The sequence below is a fragment of the Carassius carassius genome, chromosome 41 (genome assembly GCF_963082965.1).
Source record: "Carassius carassius chromosome 41, fCarCar2.1, whole genome shotgun sequence".
In the NCBI taxonomy this organism is placed as follows: domain Eukaryota; kingdom Metazoa; phylum Chordata; class Actinopteri; order Cypriniformes; family Cyprinidae; genus Carassius; species Carassius carassius.
In genome coordinates, this window is record NC_081795.1 from 16,629,197 (window position 1) to 16,644,801 (window position 15,605).

At 37.2% G+C, this 15,605-nt stretch overlaps 2 protein-coding genes across 3 annotated transcripts; one reads left to right on the forward strand and one right to left on the reverse strand.

Annotated features, from left to right (window-relative positions):
- Positions 1-355: 355 nt before the first annotated feature.
- sars2 (seryl-tRNA synthetase 2, mitochondrial) lies at positions 356-8,987 on the reverse strand. 2 transcript variants are annotated; one of them, XM_059533381.1, is made up of 16 exons: positions 8,677-8,987; positions 8,463-8,558; positions 7,912-7,941; positions 7,575-7,715; positions 7,384-7,438; positions 7,043-7,106; positions 6,856-6,961; positions 6,653-6,700; positions 6,377-6,485; positions 2,245-2,290; positions 2,039-2,126; positions 1,781-1,893; positions 1,398-1,491; positions 1,169-1,261; positions 905-970; positions 356-811 (listed from the first exon to the last, which is right to left on the reverse strand). In XM_059533381.1, the coding sequence occupies exons 1-16, from the start codon at positions 8,950-8,952 to the stop codon at positions 686-688; spliced, it is 1,551 nt and encodes a 516-aa protein (XP_059389364.1). In that variant the 5' UTR covers positions 8,953-8,987; the 3' UTR covers positions 356-685. The 2 variants fall into 2 exon arrangements, with proteins under 2 accessions (XP_059389364.1, XP_059389365.1); XM_059533382.1 differs by lacking the exons at positions 356-811; positions 905-970 and having other exon boundaries at positions 1,372-1,491.
- Positions 8,988-9,868: 881 nt separating this feature from the next.
- LOC132122886 (kelch-like protein 1) lies at positions 9,869-15,605 on the forward strand. Its single transcript, XM_059533380.1, has 5 exons — positions 9,869-10,333; positions 11,096-11,249; positions 11,647-11,725; positions 12,549-12,776; positions 12,852-15,605. The coding sequence occupies exons 1-5, from the start codon at positions 10,331-10,333 to the stop codon at positions 14,374-14,376; spliced, it is 1,989 nt and encodes a 662-aa protein (XP_059389363.1). The 5' UTR covers positions 9,869-10,330; the 3' UTR covers positions 14,377-15,605.

Consider the following 15,605-nt stretch of genomic DNA (forward strand, 5'->3'; position numbering starts at 1 on the left):
TCATAATATGGGTCACCATACTTGGACACGTCACTTCTCTTTCACTTTTTATTGAAAATTTGTATAAGCCACATAAATGTTTGAGATAATATTCACAAAATGGATCTCATATTTACCAAAAGGACTCAAAAGCAGACTCTTTTTGTTTTAAATTATTATTATTTTATTTTTTTACTCATGAATAACAATCACAGCAACTCTTTACTTTTATCATTACAACCTCTCCAAAGTCGTCACTTTCTGGCATCCATGCTTCAATCCACATCCAGACACTCACACAGCAAGCAAAGTAAAAAGCCTTTAATTATGAGACACCAACAATACAAATTTTTATTTTTTATTTTTTTTTTTTACAATGTGTATCAGCCCAAGCAGGTCTTCATCAGGGTGTTGATTAAATGCCTGATGAAAGCGTGCTTGGGCTGGTACACGTTTGTGTTTTTTAATATGTAGCCCTGTCTTATAATTAAAGGCTTTTTACTTTGCTTGCTATGTGAGTGCATGGATGTGGATTTGTTTTTTTGCAATGGGATCCACTTTTTGTTTTTGACAATTTGTTCCCTCTCTGGAGCACCCATAGTCTTTCTTGTGATTACCTGATGAGCCCTTGGTCAAGATTTTTTTCAAAGACCTATTTGCACTGCATTCACTGTACTTCACTGAAGTCTGATATACTATTAAGGAGTTATTTTGTGGTATGACGCTTGGGTTGGTTTGGTCCTATATATTTAACAGGAGTGTATTTAGGTTTTTCTATAACTTCCAAGCCGAGGTAGTGCCGCAAGACTTCAGGAACCAGAACTGTCCCTTCCTAATGGACGACAATAATAAAACACAAAATAAACAACAAAATAAAATAAATGTCGGTTTAAAAATAAACAAGTTACTTTACTTTAAATTCTACCTTGGTTTGGTGTGTCTCTAAAATTGCAATGACAGTGCGTGGAACAGCACAAGCCGTAGCATTAACCTAAAATATGGGAAGGAAAAAAACAAACATAAGTGTCATTGACTGCTAAAGTTATTTTTGTGCTGAAGGATGATTCTGTTCACTTATCTCCTACAATTGAATTTCCTTTTTAACAGCATGATAAATAGAATGGAAATATTGCAGACACAAAACCACACTTCCCATATTATTAACAAACTATTATAAATAGTCTCTTACCGTATGTGCATATTTAAGGTTTCCATCATTTCCCTCATAGAGAATGTTAAGGCGCCGGCTCTGGTAGTCTGTGCAGTTTGAGGCGCTGGAAATCTAACAAAGAAAGTTGATATTTACCAAAAGCATACTCTTTTTATGTTTTAGATTATTATTATTTTTGTTTTTACTCGTGTATATAAATTACAAATACAACGACTCTTTACTTTTTGTTTTAAAGTATCATTCCAACCTCTCCGAAGCCGCCACGTCCTGGCATCCATGCCTCAATATCATATTTTCGAAAGGCAGGAGGCCCTAATTCTTGAGTGGGCATATCCAAGACTCTATGAGATAAATAGTTATTAGCATATCTTCAAATCTTCATAGTGCAGAAAATGAATATTTCACAATAAACTATTTTGTCCTTGGTATGAACAGAGATTAAGAACCACTATTAGCTTAAATTGTCAAGCCAGTTAAATAAAAAGAAAATGCTATACTTCTATTTTATTGAATTTAGAGCAGAATACCAAAAACATTTAAGGAAATGACCATCAGTTAGCAACCCGTGACATGCTATATGTGGTATATTGATGATGGTTACTGGTGGAACATTGGTTTTAGACTGCAAACCTGAAATGAAGTTTCAGAGAAGAGAAAATCTCCTTCTGTAACATGACAAATTCATCCAACAATTGCGCACTTTCCTCTCCCGTTTCATTCGAAGTCACACCGAACATTTCAACCTGCATGAATGTAAACATAGTAAACATCCTAATAAGGTAACACATAATGTTCATTGTACTATATTTGCATTGATCTTGACCTCACTGGTCTTGATCTTGACATGGACATTTATTTTGCATGCTACCACTTCTGTTTTCTGATTACCTTGTTAAAATGATGAACTCTATAGAGCCCCCAGGCCTCTCTGCCAGTATCTGTTTCTGCTCGATAGCATGTGCTACTACAGACTGTCCTAGAACATAAAAGAAATAGTTTATCTTATGAATAATATTTTATACATGCAGCAGTTAATGAACAATTTAATGTAGTATTCAGGCAGGCATTTAGGTCAACCAGGCACTTCTTTTTACCTGACGGGTAAATCCTTGAAATTAACAGCATGATCCATGAAATAGCCTGGAAAGCAAAACAAAGGAAAATTTGTTCTTGCTCACAATTTTAGATCATAATTTGATTGTGACAGGGTTTCTGCGGGTATCATCAAATCTAATTGAATGTTTTTAATGCCATATAAATACTTATTAAATGCTATACACAAACCAAACTAAGGTATAAATCAAAATAATAGTAATAATATAGTGGACAGAAAATATAACTTGGAACAGTTATTTGGAGAATAAACCCTCTTAAATGTGCTTTTATGTACTGGTGTGTGTAAAACCTGTTTTTGATATCCTTCATATTCTGTGTGCGGGTTAGTTCACAGCAGTGATAGAAATTAATCTGTTCCTATAAGTTTAAATTGATTTTTAAATTTTATGGGCATTTTTACCTTTATAAAGCCACGAAGTGTGCATCATCTTTTGAGTCAAATTCTTACATTAAATCAGTCGATTAGAATAAAAGACATTTGGGCTGTTGCCAAACAAATTATATCAGTATCAACAAAATTCATCTTTGCTCAGCAGAGGAAACACAGAAGCAGCATCGGATGAATTTCCCACACAGAGGGATATGAATGCATTTAACCTGAAGTTACAAATGCATAAATAATATTTTGTTATTTAAAAACATAAACATGGAATACTGATATTTACAATTAATTTAAATGTGAAATTAAAACCGCCATCAGGTGGCAGCAAGTCAGTCAGTATGTTTACATGGACAACTGAAGGAGTGGATGCCGAGTTGCCATATCCTTCATACTGATATTAATTATATTATTACATGATTTCTTGTTTGACTATTAATCAAGTTTTGGCAAGAGTGAAATGTGTAACCTTATGTGCGCTTATGAGATATTAAAGAATCCTGTTCTACCCTGTATTTCTTTTCCTCAAGATTAATGTCCACATATTATGTGTGTGTATCCAACCGTAATGATAAGACACTCGCCAGTGCTAGAAAGCCTTGAATTTTAGATAAGTTCTCTGTGTATGTGTGTTAGTATCTGTCTGTACAGGGAGAAGCTCAGACAGTCCCGGGACAAACAATCAACTGCCAGTGTCCAGCGTATCAGATATACGTCTTTGGAGAGTTTATCCAGGTTTTGGAACCAATCAGAATTTTGTTGACTTATGTATTGACGCAATTAGTATCTTCTGTCAGGGTATAACTGTGGTTGATTTTGAGTTGTACTGGAGCGGCCTACGAACTCCATCGAGAGTATTGAAGCTGACTTCTGCTGATGAAATTGCAAACTATTTTCTTCAAGTAAAATTATTATTATTAATTGAACTCATCTCTGACTCCTGGTCTTCATTGCGACATATCTGGTCCTTGGGTTTTAACTGTAAATTCCCCTACACAAAAATACTCAGATTTTAATATGATTAAGACAATACTCTGATTAAGAATCTACCATGTAAACAGAGATTTTTGATTACCTTAATCCGGCTAAAGTTTGTTTCTGTTTCCACTCAAAATAGACACTTTCTAAATCATATAATAAATGATCTGTGGGGTATTTTCAGCTGAAACTTCACAGACACATTCTGGGGACACCTGAGACTTATACAGGTCCTTCTCAAAAAATTAGCATATTGTGATAAAGTTCATTATTTTCCATAATGTAATGATAAAAATTAAACTTTCATATATTTTAGATTCATTGCACACCAACTAATATATTTCAGGTCTTTTATTGTTTTAATACTGATGATTTTGGCATACAGCTCATGAAAACCCAAAATTCCCATCTCAAATATTTAGCATATCATGAAAAGGTTCTCTAAACGAGCTATTAACCTAATCATCTGAATCAACTAATTAACTCTAAACACCTGCAAAAGATTCCTGAGGCTTTTAAAAACTCCCAGCTTGGTTCATTACTCAAAACCGCAATCATGGGTAAGACTGCTGACCAGAAGGCCATCACTGACACCCTCAAGCAAGAGGGTAAGACACAGAAAGAAATTTCTGAACGAACAGGCTGTTCCCAGAGTGCTGTATCAAGGCACCTCAGTGGGAAGTCTGTGGGAAGGAAAAAGTGTGGCAAAAAACGCTGCACAACGAGAAGAGGTGACCGGACCCTGAGGAAGATTGTGGAGAAGGACAGATTCCAGACCTTGGGGGACCAGCGGAAGCAGTGGACTGAGTCTGGAGTAGAAACATCCAGAGCCACCGTGCTCAGGCGCGTGCAGGAAATGGGCTACAGGTGCCGCATACCCCAGGTCAAGCCACTTTTGAACCAGAAATAGCGGCAGAAGCGCCTGACCTGGGCTACAGAGAAGCAGCACTGGACTTTTGGACAAATTTAGCATGTCATTCGGAAATCAAGGTGCCAGAGTCTGGAGGAAGACTGGGGAGAAGGAAATGCCAAAATACCTGAAGTCCAGTGTCAAGTACCCACAGTCAGTGATGGTCTGGGGTGCCATGTCAGCTGCTGGTGTTGGTCCACTGTGTTTTATCAAGGGCAGGGTCAATGCAGCTAGCTATCAGGAGATTTTGGAGCACTTCATGCTTCCATCTGCTGAAAAGCTTTATGGAGATGAAGATTTAGTTTTTCAGCACGACCTGGCACCTGCTCACAGTGCCAAAACCACTGGTAAATGGTTTACTGACCATGGTATTACTGTGCTCAATTGGCCTGCCAACTCTCCTGACCTGAACCCCATAGAGAATCTGTGGGATATTGTGAAGAGGAAGTTGATACGCAAGACCCAACACTCTGGATGAGCTTAAGGCCGCTATCGAAGCATCCTGGGCCTCCGAAACACCTCAGCAGTGCCACAGGCTGATTGCCTCCATGCCACGCCGCATTGAAGCAGTCTTTTCTGCAAAAGGATTCCCGACCAAGTATTGAGTGCATAACTGAACATAATTATTTGAAGGTTGACTTTTTTTGTATTAAAAACACTTTTCTTTTATTGGTCGGATGAAATATGCTAATTTTTTGAGACAGGCATTTTGGGTTTTCATGAGCTGTATGCCAAAATCATCAGTATTGAAACAATAAAAGACCTGAAATATTTCAGTTGGTGTGCAATGAATCTAAAATATATGAAAGTTTAATTTTTATCATTACATTATGGAAAATAATGAACTTGATCACAATATGCTAATTTTTTGAGAAGGACCTGTATTACATCTTGTAAAAAGGGGCATAACAGGTGTCCTTTTAAACAAAACCGACTGTGTTTACCAGAATACAAAAATAAGTATTTTAACATGACTTTGTGTCTATGTGAAAGAGGAATCAATTCAGTGATCTCGTGGTGTCTCTCTCTTTCTGCATGTTAACACTTCGGGTGTGTGAGGCAGCGGCTGATCACACAGAAAACAGCTAGCGAGTTAAAATTGCTTTAGTATGTAAATTGGCAAGACGAAATGTGCAATTATTAACCTTTCACTCTATGATGTTTAAACTTAATTTATCCACGAATCACATGTGTGCCAAATCTTGGGTCTGGTCCGTATGTTTAACACACGCATTACTGGTCAAAGGTTTTTAATTTGTTTGAAACAAGTCTCTTAGTAGTAGTTCACTGAATGAAGAATTTTTGGGTGTAATTTCACAGTTCACTTAATTTTGCTATACTAATTTACATAAATGAACTATAGTGTCCTTCACCCACTAGTAAAAGTAAAAAAAATACATTATATCTGGTGTCAAGCAAATGTATTTATTATTTATTATCAAAGTTATTCATTATGAAGGCCCTTTATTCAAAATAAACTGGTGAAATTTTTCTCCAAAACCATCTAAAAAATTCTAATGCATGTAGAAATTAAATTTAATGACTTCTAATGCCATTTAAGACCTTAATTTTCGCAAAATCCATTTAATGACTTTTAATGCTTTTCAATGCCCCGCAAAACCCTATGAGAATATTTGAACACCTGAAATATTGGAGTCTGCTGGTCTTTATTTTAGAATAATTTGATTAATAGCAATAGCTTACATGTAACGAAAAATGACATTTAATCTATAAAATAACAGTTGAATTTATAGTAGAGTTGAAATTTTAACTTACATAGTTTATTACATTCTAATTATCATATGATTAATGATCATATGACAGAAGTTCATGATTTTCTCACCTGCCACTCCTACTTCCCCAGTACCAGCAAGATTAAGGTCAGGAAAGCGTGACGGGTCCAGAGAGTACACCTGTGATTTATGAGCATTAGGTTGCATCCCACAACCCTCCTAAACAACAGATGCAAAAATGTCATTGAGTTTCTTTATAGGTTGTTACTAAGTAAACTTTTATACGACATCTTTCCATTTAGAATCTTAATACACAACTATAATGTAATAAAAATGTTGCTACATAAAAATCAACATAATGCATTTTAAAACAAAGGAGAACTCACAAAAACCACTGATTTCAACATGTCTGGAACAACCATGGGAATAAAGTCCTGTAAAATTATAAGAATTTAAAACAACATTTGATGTATTAAGTATTCTCACCCTCCAAGAAGAAATCGAAAAATTGAAAAAAAATCAACCCAGTTTGCATGAGTAAGTTCCATTCATGGGTACAAATTATTCCAAAAGATGAAAACATACTAACGCGTTTCTGGAGAAAATCCATAGTATAATTTTGCAAGGCAAACTGAAGTGTGGCCCCCGCACCTCTGAGATAGTATGACCTGTGCCCGGACACATGGGCGAGCCGTCTGAGAGGAAAGAGATACTAATGATAAACTAATATAAATTATTAAATCAAATTAAAATATGAGAGAAAGAAAACATTTAACCTTTGTCTTATGATGTCAAGACTCTCTCCAATTTCCAGGTGGCCTTTTGGTTTAAAATCAAATTCTATAGTGGACACAAGACACTATTACATCTTGTGGTACATTTTACCAGGCACTGCCATGATAAAGGTACAAATATTTACATAAAATAACTAAAATACTGTGTTAAACACTGATCTCACTAGAGAATTTCTGTCAACTGTTGCAAGAAATCAGGAAAGTCAGACCTCAAGGTCAATACAAGTCATGACTGCTGCTACTAACCAAACCCTAAATTGTATTTTAGACCAACAATTGAAGGAGATATGGTTATGAATATTTTTTATGTCAAATAAATGTACCTTGTTTCTCACCAACCAATTCAACCACTCTTGCATGGCTCTCATCCCCTATGGGCTAAAAGACAAGAGGAGAAAAATAACATTCCTTTTAAGTAAAAGCACACCTTTGCTTTCCTGTTTACTACTATATAAAATGTCCTTTCGAATTGAAAATATTTTTCTGTATTGTGAAAAGGTGAGCGGTCTTGTACCACACTTGGATGTGATCTGTTGGGCAATCTTAAGGCACGGCAGTAATGTTCTTTCTCCAGCTCCCCCTCTTGCACATACAACTGACCAAGTTTCTCTCTGATTGCTCGACCCTCTTCTCTAGCACTTGTGTACTCCTTTAGCTGTCAAGTACGAAACAGAGAAAGAAACCAGTATTGTAGAAAAAGGCATGCATATAATGCATAGTACACACCGAAAAGCAGAAACATCACTGAAATATAGTTATATTCAGAGCTTTAAATTCTCAAGTAAATTTTCATTCATTAAAAGATCATAAATCATAAAAACGTACAGAAATCAAAGAAAGCTGACACTTACACTAGCCAAAGTAGATTTGTCATGTTCATCCTAAAAGAAAGAAAAAAAGTGCACTGACTAAAGCAAATTTTTATCCAGAAATAAATGATGCACGTAACCAGTTGACAAATAACATAAACAGTATCTTTATTTCAACATCAAGATAGAAAGTTAAAGATATAATATAGTGAATTAATTATATAGACTGCTAAATATGTTTTTGTCCCCATTACAGAAGAGAACAGCCAGAGTATACACCAGAAATTGACTTTAATCCACAATTTTTTGGTAAACTGTTGGTTTTAAAATGTTTTATGTATAAAGCAAAGAGGATTTTTAAGAACTATAAAAAATCACATTAAATCGCATAAGACACATTTTAGGTTATAGGGTTAGGGTAAGTTCAAAAAATTAAAATCCTATGGAAGTTAATGGCTACCGTCAACTGTGCTAAACAGAAGAAAGAAAATCATACAGGTTTGGGGAGTAAAGGATGGCATAAGCTATCCCTTAAAATTGTTATGCACGTTTAGATTAAAACATATACTACATAAATGCATGCGTACACCTACCACAAGAGCGCGGACTTTGGCACTGATCACATTCTTCCTCGTCTCCAAATCAGAGATTTCTTTCTGCACCTCCTGTAGTTTCTTCCAGACTGAGATCTAGACACATTGCATCACAAAGATGTTTCATTTACTCATTCACATGCATTATCTAAAACAGCCGTGGGGATCACGCAGCAGTATTGTTTTAATGAATGCCATGTAATGTTTGTCTTACTATGACTCCGACATCAGCTGCTCGTAGATCTCCTTTCCGATGCTCCAGATCTGCCTTCACTGCGTCAGGCTCCTCACACACGCGCTGCATGTCCAGTTCAGGTTTGTGACTGTAACCTTCCCGCACGTGTTCATACAGACTGCTCCTGACCGCTCGAGAGGAGCAGAGCCGGCAGGACCAACTAAACCCACTGCTGACATTGTGACTGGAAGACATAAACAGATAAAAAGAGGAAAGACGTGTAGCTGCCCTTACAGAGGACGCCATGCTGAACATGTTGACAGTTACACACGTACGGAAGCCGATAGGATTGATTTCGTCCAAACGCGATCGGAAATGTGATGACAGTGTGACTTAGAAAAAAAGGGGGAAAAACATCAATAGAATATTAATTCGTTCATTTAATAAACGATTTTGACAACTTATCACACGTTGATACTCAAAAACGTTCACGCTTATTATGCTGTAGTAGTGCTACATTATTTTAATATGGAAATACGTAAGACTCTTATTTTGTATTATTGAACCATTTGTACACAAGTACAAGCAGCTTGGCAACAACAAAATATATTTGCATTAGATCAGTGCGATCAGGTGCATAAAAAAAAAACAATAAATTAAACAAATTGATGAAATTAAAGGGCTAAGTTTTTTCTTGTAAATCATATTCTCTTATCATGGAAAAAATTACATTTTATACATCGCCTTAAGGAAATTTGTGAAAGAAAGAAACACAAAATACACAAAACCAAGGTTTCACTCTCAAGTTCTTAGATGTGAATTTCCCAGAATATTGTAATAATATAATATTATTATCCAGAAAGACATCTTTGATGTTACTCACAAGTCCATAAACAATGTCCTTTTGAGAAACCATTCTAAGGTTAGGAAACTTCGTAAAAACATAGACTTACTAAAGATCGTGAATATGGAGGCATAATGCTGCATACATACAAAAAAAATAGTATCAAATCCAAAAATTTTCGTCGTAAGATTTCACTGCGTGCATATAAAAGTTAATCATTTTAATATTATTTAATATTATATTTATAATAATTCGAATAATTATTTCTTAAGCTTTGGTATTTATGTCTATGGTTAAAACCATAGACTGTATAAAAGGTTAAAACCATAGAGTTAAAACAAACGGCCCTCGGTTCCAATTGGAACGGAAGTAAATATCCGTCACATCCGGTAAACAGGCCAATGAGAAAAGCAGAAGACGAGTGTGTTGTTCCCTCAGCTTGCTTCGCCTCCAATCATGGAGCAATGCTGGCAGCTGTGAGCAATAGTTGATATTACTGATCAAACAGCCGTTTATTTCTCTCGAGACTACGTTATCTTTGGTCCAGTCCGGATTACCAACCGTTAATAACCCACACGGAGCAGTCAGTGTGGATACATCAGGCGCGCGGGTATATCTTTGTGCTCATATGCTAAGGATGGACAACACACCGTGATGACCCGAACAATCTGCGCTGAAACTACCCGAGAAGCTCAAGGCGCTGTGAACGGGCCGAAGAGTGTCAGGCCGTCTGTCTTGAGACACAAACCCGAGCTCGAGACCCCTCCAGAGATACGAGAATATAAACCATCTAACAGTCCTGTACTGCTGGGATCAACTCACTCTCTCTGATAGAAACCTGCTCCTCTAATGGTAATATCTACTAACGTAAATGTAGTGTAGTATTAATATGTGTTTACACATCAGGCTACTATAGCTTTTGAGAAAACTGTATAATAAATCTACTGTGGATATTTACTATATATTAATCAATGTCATTTGCTTATATACGATTAATCTTATTTTTGTTAAGTCACAGAGATCCACTTGCATATCTTTTAAAGCATGAAAGATCCCATTCGTTTTTGACATGCATGTGTATAATTCAGTATTTTCATTGCATGTATTGAAAACAGCTTTTCAACCTTTCTTGTTCATTAATATCTGGTGTTTCTGAAGGGATTAGAGAAGGAGGACAAAAGTTATTGCTTCGAGAACAGCTTAAGAATGTAAGGGACGAACTGAAGGTTTCAAGCAGGTTATGCCATACATGTAAGCGTTAAATTTTCACTGAGAAGTTTAGAGATGTTGTAAGTCATCTGAGGCACTCGAACCCAATGTCTCCTCACCCTCTTTTAGACTCAAGGTCAATAGGCCTGGGAAAAGTATAGAAAATTGTAAAAAAAAAAAGAAAAACTTTTGACCAAAGGAAGGAGGCGGCGATAATGATAATCGTCTCATTTGGTTATCCAAACTACTTTAAAAGTCTTCATTGTAATTTTACCATTCAGTGTATTTCCACCACTATATATATATATTCAGCCCTAGAAACTATAAATGTGAGCACAGTATTGTACTGTCACTATATGAGCATCAGATCTAAACAATGTACTTTAAATGAACTTCGTGTCACAGATGAATGCTGTCAAAGGTGGCGCGGTCACCTGGCGTCCACAGCCATGGAAGGATGCAGATCGAGGTGGAGGAGAACCTCTCTCAGATAGTGACTCCGAAGAAGAAGATTTTCCTGATGACTACTCGACTCCGTTGGGGGAATATGTGACTCAAGGTGAGACGATGGTTGTGCTTTTGAACATTGGATTATGTATACTGTTACTTTAGAATTATGGATTCTATGATGACATTTATTGTTTCATTTTATACCATTTATATCTATACTAGACTTCAAATTGTAATAAGTGCATTGTAATTAAAACGTCAGATTAGATTTAAACTAGATGATAATGCAAAATAGATGCATTTTCACTGATAGACCTTTGGACCCCACAGATCTTGTTCTGCCGTAATGATTAAACAAAAACTTTTCAGTACTTCAAAAACAGCAAAACAATGGAATGCCATTATATTCATCAAATGTGGCAAAGTGACACTGATTAGTACAATGATTAATCATTTAGCCACTTTTTTTTAATCAGCCTTGTTTGTCTCTTTGTCATCTGATTCAGGGTTAAAACAGCTGCTTGATGCTCAGCAGTTGTGTGATGTCACTCTTTTGGTGGAGGGAAAAAAGTTTATGTGTCACAGGTGAGTTATGTTTGTCTGATAGTCATATTGCTCAATTCAATTCAAGTTTATTTGTATAGTGCTTTTTACGATACAAATTTCAAAGCAACTTTACAGAAAATTACGTTTCTACAATATTTAGTAGTAGCTTATCAGGGGTAACTGTCAGTTTGTGTGCATATGGCAGAAATTCTTCGGAAAAATCTATTAAAGACGTAATCAAACAGACGATGAACACTTAACAGCAATTATTATATGATGCAATCACACTTGTAGCAAAATTTGGTAGTTCTGTATTGTGTGTGTGTGTGTGTGTATATATGTGTGTGTATATATATAAAAAATGAAACTTGAATCGTTTAAAAAATGGTGTAACTATACATTAAATTGTTGATAAGATTCTAATTATATGTATTTCAATATAATGATGTACAGTACCATTCAAAAGTTTGGGGTTAATAAGATTCCTATACAAATTAATACTTTAGTTCAGCAAGGATGCAATAAATTGATCAAAAGTGATATTACAAAAGACATTATATTTCAAATAAACCCTGTTCTTTTGAAACCCTGTTCTGTTCATCAAAGAATCCTGAAAAGTCATTTCCACAACAAAAATGTTTCTTGAGCAACAAATCAATATAGTAAAATGATTTCTGCAGGATCACGTGACACTGAAGGCTGCTGAAAATTCCACTTTGCATAAGAATAAATGTAAAAATATTTATAAATCTGGTGAGCATAAGGGGCTTATTTTTGCATAACAAATCTCAAACTTTTAAATGGTAGTGTACATATAAAACTATTCCGTTTTGACACGTGTGCACCGTTTGTCTTTTTTCAGAGTTCTTTTAGCAGCTGTCAGTCCATATTTCCGTGCCATGTTTACCAGCCCTCTCGTAGAGTCTCGTCTTACCGAGATCCGACTGGAGGAGGTGACCCCTTCTGTTATGGAGACTGTTATCCACTTTGTTTATACAGGGGAAGCCGGTCTTAGTCTCGACACGGCAGAGGATCTGTTTGTAGCAGCCAATCGTCTTCAAGTGATGCCTTTGCAGGACCTTTGCTCTAGGTAAAATTTAGATGTGATCATTCTACCTTGTGTCTTGTTTGGCTGATGCTCACATTTTATTTTCCTGTTCGTTAGATTCCTTTTTGAGCACCTGTCTGTGGACAATTGCCTGGGCATGTACTCTTTGGCTCGTTCACATCATGACCAGCTGCTTCTTCGGGCTTCTTTGAGGCTGGTAGGCCAGCATTTTCCTCGAGTGGCCCGGCAGCGAGACTTCCTCCTGTTGGACCCAGGGACTCTCGGCAGCTTGTTGGAGTCGGATCGATTGGGTGTGGAGTCTGAGACTGAGGTTTACGATGCAGCAAGGCGCTGGGCAGAATACCAGCCAGCTGATCGTTACATTCACATGCCCAATTTGTTACGCCATTTACGCCCCGGTCTTTTTGGCCCTGAAGAGAGCCACCGAATGAACCAAGAACTTGGGCCTCGAGCCAGTACCGAGGGCATGGGAGGACCGCTGAGGCCTAGAGAAGGTATGTTTGAGAAGAAAATAGTCTGTGTAGACCTTAAGCCAAGGGAGGATGAGTCTTTACAGAAAAGGGACTTCACGGTGGATTGCTTCGACCCTCGTACAGGGAAGTGGGAGAAGCTGGCAGCCTTGGGCTCGCTGCTTTGTCCCGGCTGCACTGCTGTCGGAGGCCGACTGTTTGTTGCGGGAGGCATCCTGCGGAGTAGCGAGGTCTCCTCAGCACTTCATGAGTACGATGTCGTGCTAAACCGCTGGATTGAACAGCCATCGATGGCTGAACCACGTGCGATGTTGGGTCTTCTTGGCTGCGGAGGTTTTTTATATGCTCTTGGTGGCTGTAACCGAGCAGCATTTCTGGACACGTCTGAAAAATTTGACCTTAACACGCTGACCTGGGCATCAGGACCTCGTTTGCCATTGCCATTGCGATCTTTTGCTTGCTCTGCCCTCCGCTGTCGTCTCTATTTGCTTGGCGGTACCACACTGGAGCAGAGCAGAGCTGTGGTGCATGCTGGTGTGCTTATATACCACACCGTTACAAATACCTGGAGCCGTGTCGCGCTTGACTCTGGTGCCACCTGCCTGGCTGGAGGTGTAGCAGTACGTGGTGGCGTTTGTGCCATTGGTGGTTACTTACGCGATGCCGCCAAGTTCCTCAATGGCAACTACACCCAGGCAGAACCACTAGATGCCACAGGACGTGTGTTGTTCTTCCGAGAAGGACGGGGATCAGGATTAGAGCGGGAGGTGGCGGTCGGAGTTGAGCGAGGGGGTGGAGGTAGTGACCGTGCGCCTAGTCCCGTGGTTTTTCCAGGTCTGCCAAGGAGGATTGCTGCCGGAGGTGTGGCTAGATGGAAACGCAGGATTTATGTATTGGGTGGTGAGAATGGATCAAGATTTTATGACAGCGTCTACTGCTGGAAACCTGGCTGGCGAAGTTGGGTCCAAAGACGGGAGAAATTACCTGGGGATACAGGAGGAGTTAGCCAGTTTGGATGTACCACTCTTAAGTTCCCCAAAAAACACATTTTAACACGTCTTCGGGCTGCTCAGCAGAAACGTGGGAAGGAGAAACGACCGACCCGGTCGTGCAGAGTCTTGCGGATCGACAGGACGAATCAGGCAGTGTGATTTTCTTTTATTTTATTTTTTTTTTTCCTTTCAGTGAGACACACAAGCATTTTGGAAACGTTTATGCACCTACTTTTGCATCTTTACTCTTGGTTGATGTCTAGATGTTTTAAATTTCATTATTTCATTTCTGCAAGCTGAACGCGAGTTTTTGTTCTGACAGAAGTACTGACAGAAAATATATGTAACAATTGAATATGATTTCAGAATGTTTTGAACTTAATAATGACAATTCTTCATAAATGCCCCAATCTGATCTTAGAAATGGTATCATCTTGGAGAATAATAAAATGTTTGAATCACAGCAAAAAACAAAACTTATATATATATATATATATATATATAAAAAACAGGTTATGCATATGTTTGACTCGATGAGTAAAAAGTCTGAACCTTTTTGCTTAAAGTTATTGCTTTGAGGCTGAATGTAGTTTTACACACATAAGAACATCTAGATGCCCACCATAACAGCAGTTGTTACTATAAAGTCATAACCGCTCAATATAGGATCTAAACAGTGTAAGCTTTAAATTATCTTTTTTTTGTTTGTTTTTTGATGACCGTGTGGTCAAATTACACTTATGTTTAACAGCTATTTAGCAACATCATGAGATTCTTCCAGGGTTTCCATCAACAAGCATTTTTATGGCATATCCCAACATTTGCATTAAAAATTCTGGATGTACGATTATGTGAATAAAATTAGCATAATGTGCTTAAATGTGTACACTTTGCTTGGGGTGGATAATTTTATTATTATTATTATTATTTTTTTGAAGACATGCACCCAAACTATGATGGAAATACATGTGCAAATTAAATTGTTAGATGTGCATTCAAAAGACGTCTTGGCCTCAAAATCATATGCCTGAATAATTTGCTTAGAGAAAGGAAAACAAGTTTATCTGGCCACTCTGAAATTTTACATTGTAGGCGATTGCTAGCATATGAAGTTTGTAAGAGTGTTTTATCGGAGTACTCAACCACAAGAAATGTATTACATTTAATAAAGGAGTGGCTTCTATTGGCTACAGTTTCCCTTTTATATTATTTTTATTTCTCTTGAACTAATGGTCTGAAACAGTTTTTTGTTTGCAATCTTTTTGCATTACATTTTGTTTCATCATATGCAGTCTAAAACATTGATAAACACTGATGAACAGCATTATTTAATTCTAAATGATGTGACTATTCAGATTTAATGTGCTGCAAACTCTACTGTATTTTAA

What these genes read in the sequence shown, in the direction of transcription:
- sars2 (XM_059533381.1), bottom strand. Translation starts at nt 8,952, where the DNA reads ATGTTCAGCATGGCGTCCTCTGTAAGGGCAGCTACACGTCTTTCCTCT. An exon ending in CAGCTGATGTCGGAGTCATA is followed by an intron (nt 8,559 to 8,676) that starts GTAAGACAAACA and finishes CAATGTGTCTAG; the next exon opens with ATCTCAGTCTGGAAGAAACT. An exon ending in ATTGGTTGGTGAGAAACAAG is followed by an intron (nt 7,107 to 7,383) that starts GTACATTTATTT and finishes TGTCCACTATAG; the next exon opens with AATTTGATTTTAAACCAAAA.
- LOC132122886 (XM_059533380.1), top strand. An exon ending in AAAAAGTTTATGTGTCACAG is followed by an intron (nt 11,726 to 12,548) that starts GTGAGTTATGTT and finishes GTCTTTTTTCAG; the next exon opens with AGTTCTTTTAGCAGCTGTCA. An exon ending in TTGCAGGACCTTTGCTCTAG is followed by an intron (nt 12,777 to 12,851) that starts GTAAAATTTAGA and finishes CCTGTTCGTTAG; the next exon opens with ATTCCTTTTTGAGCACCTGT.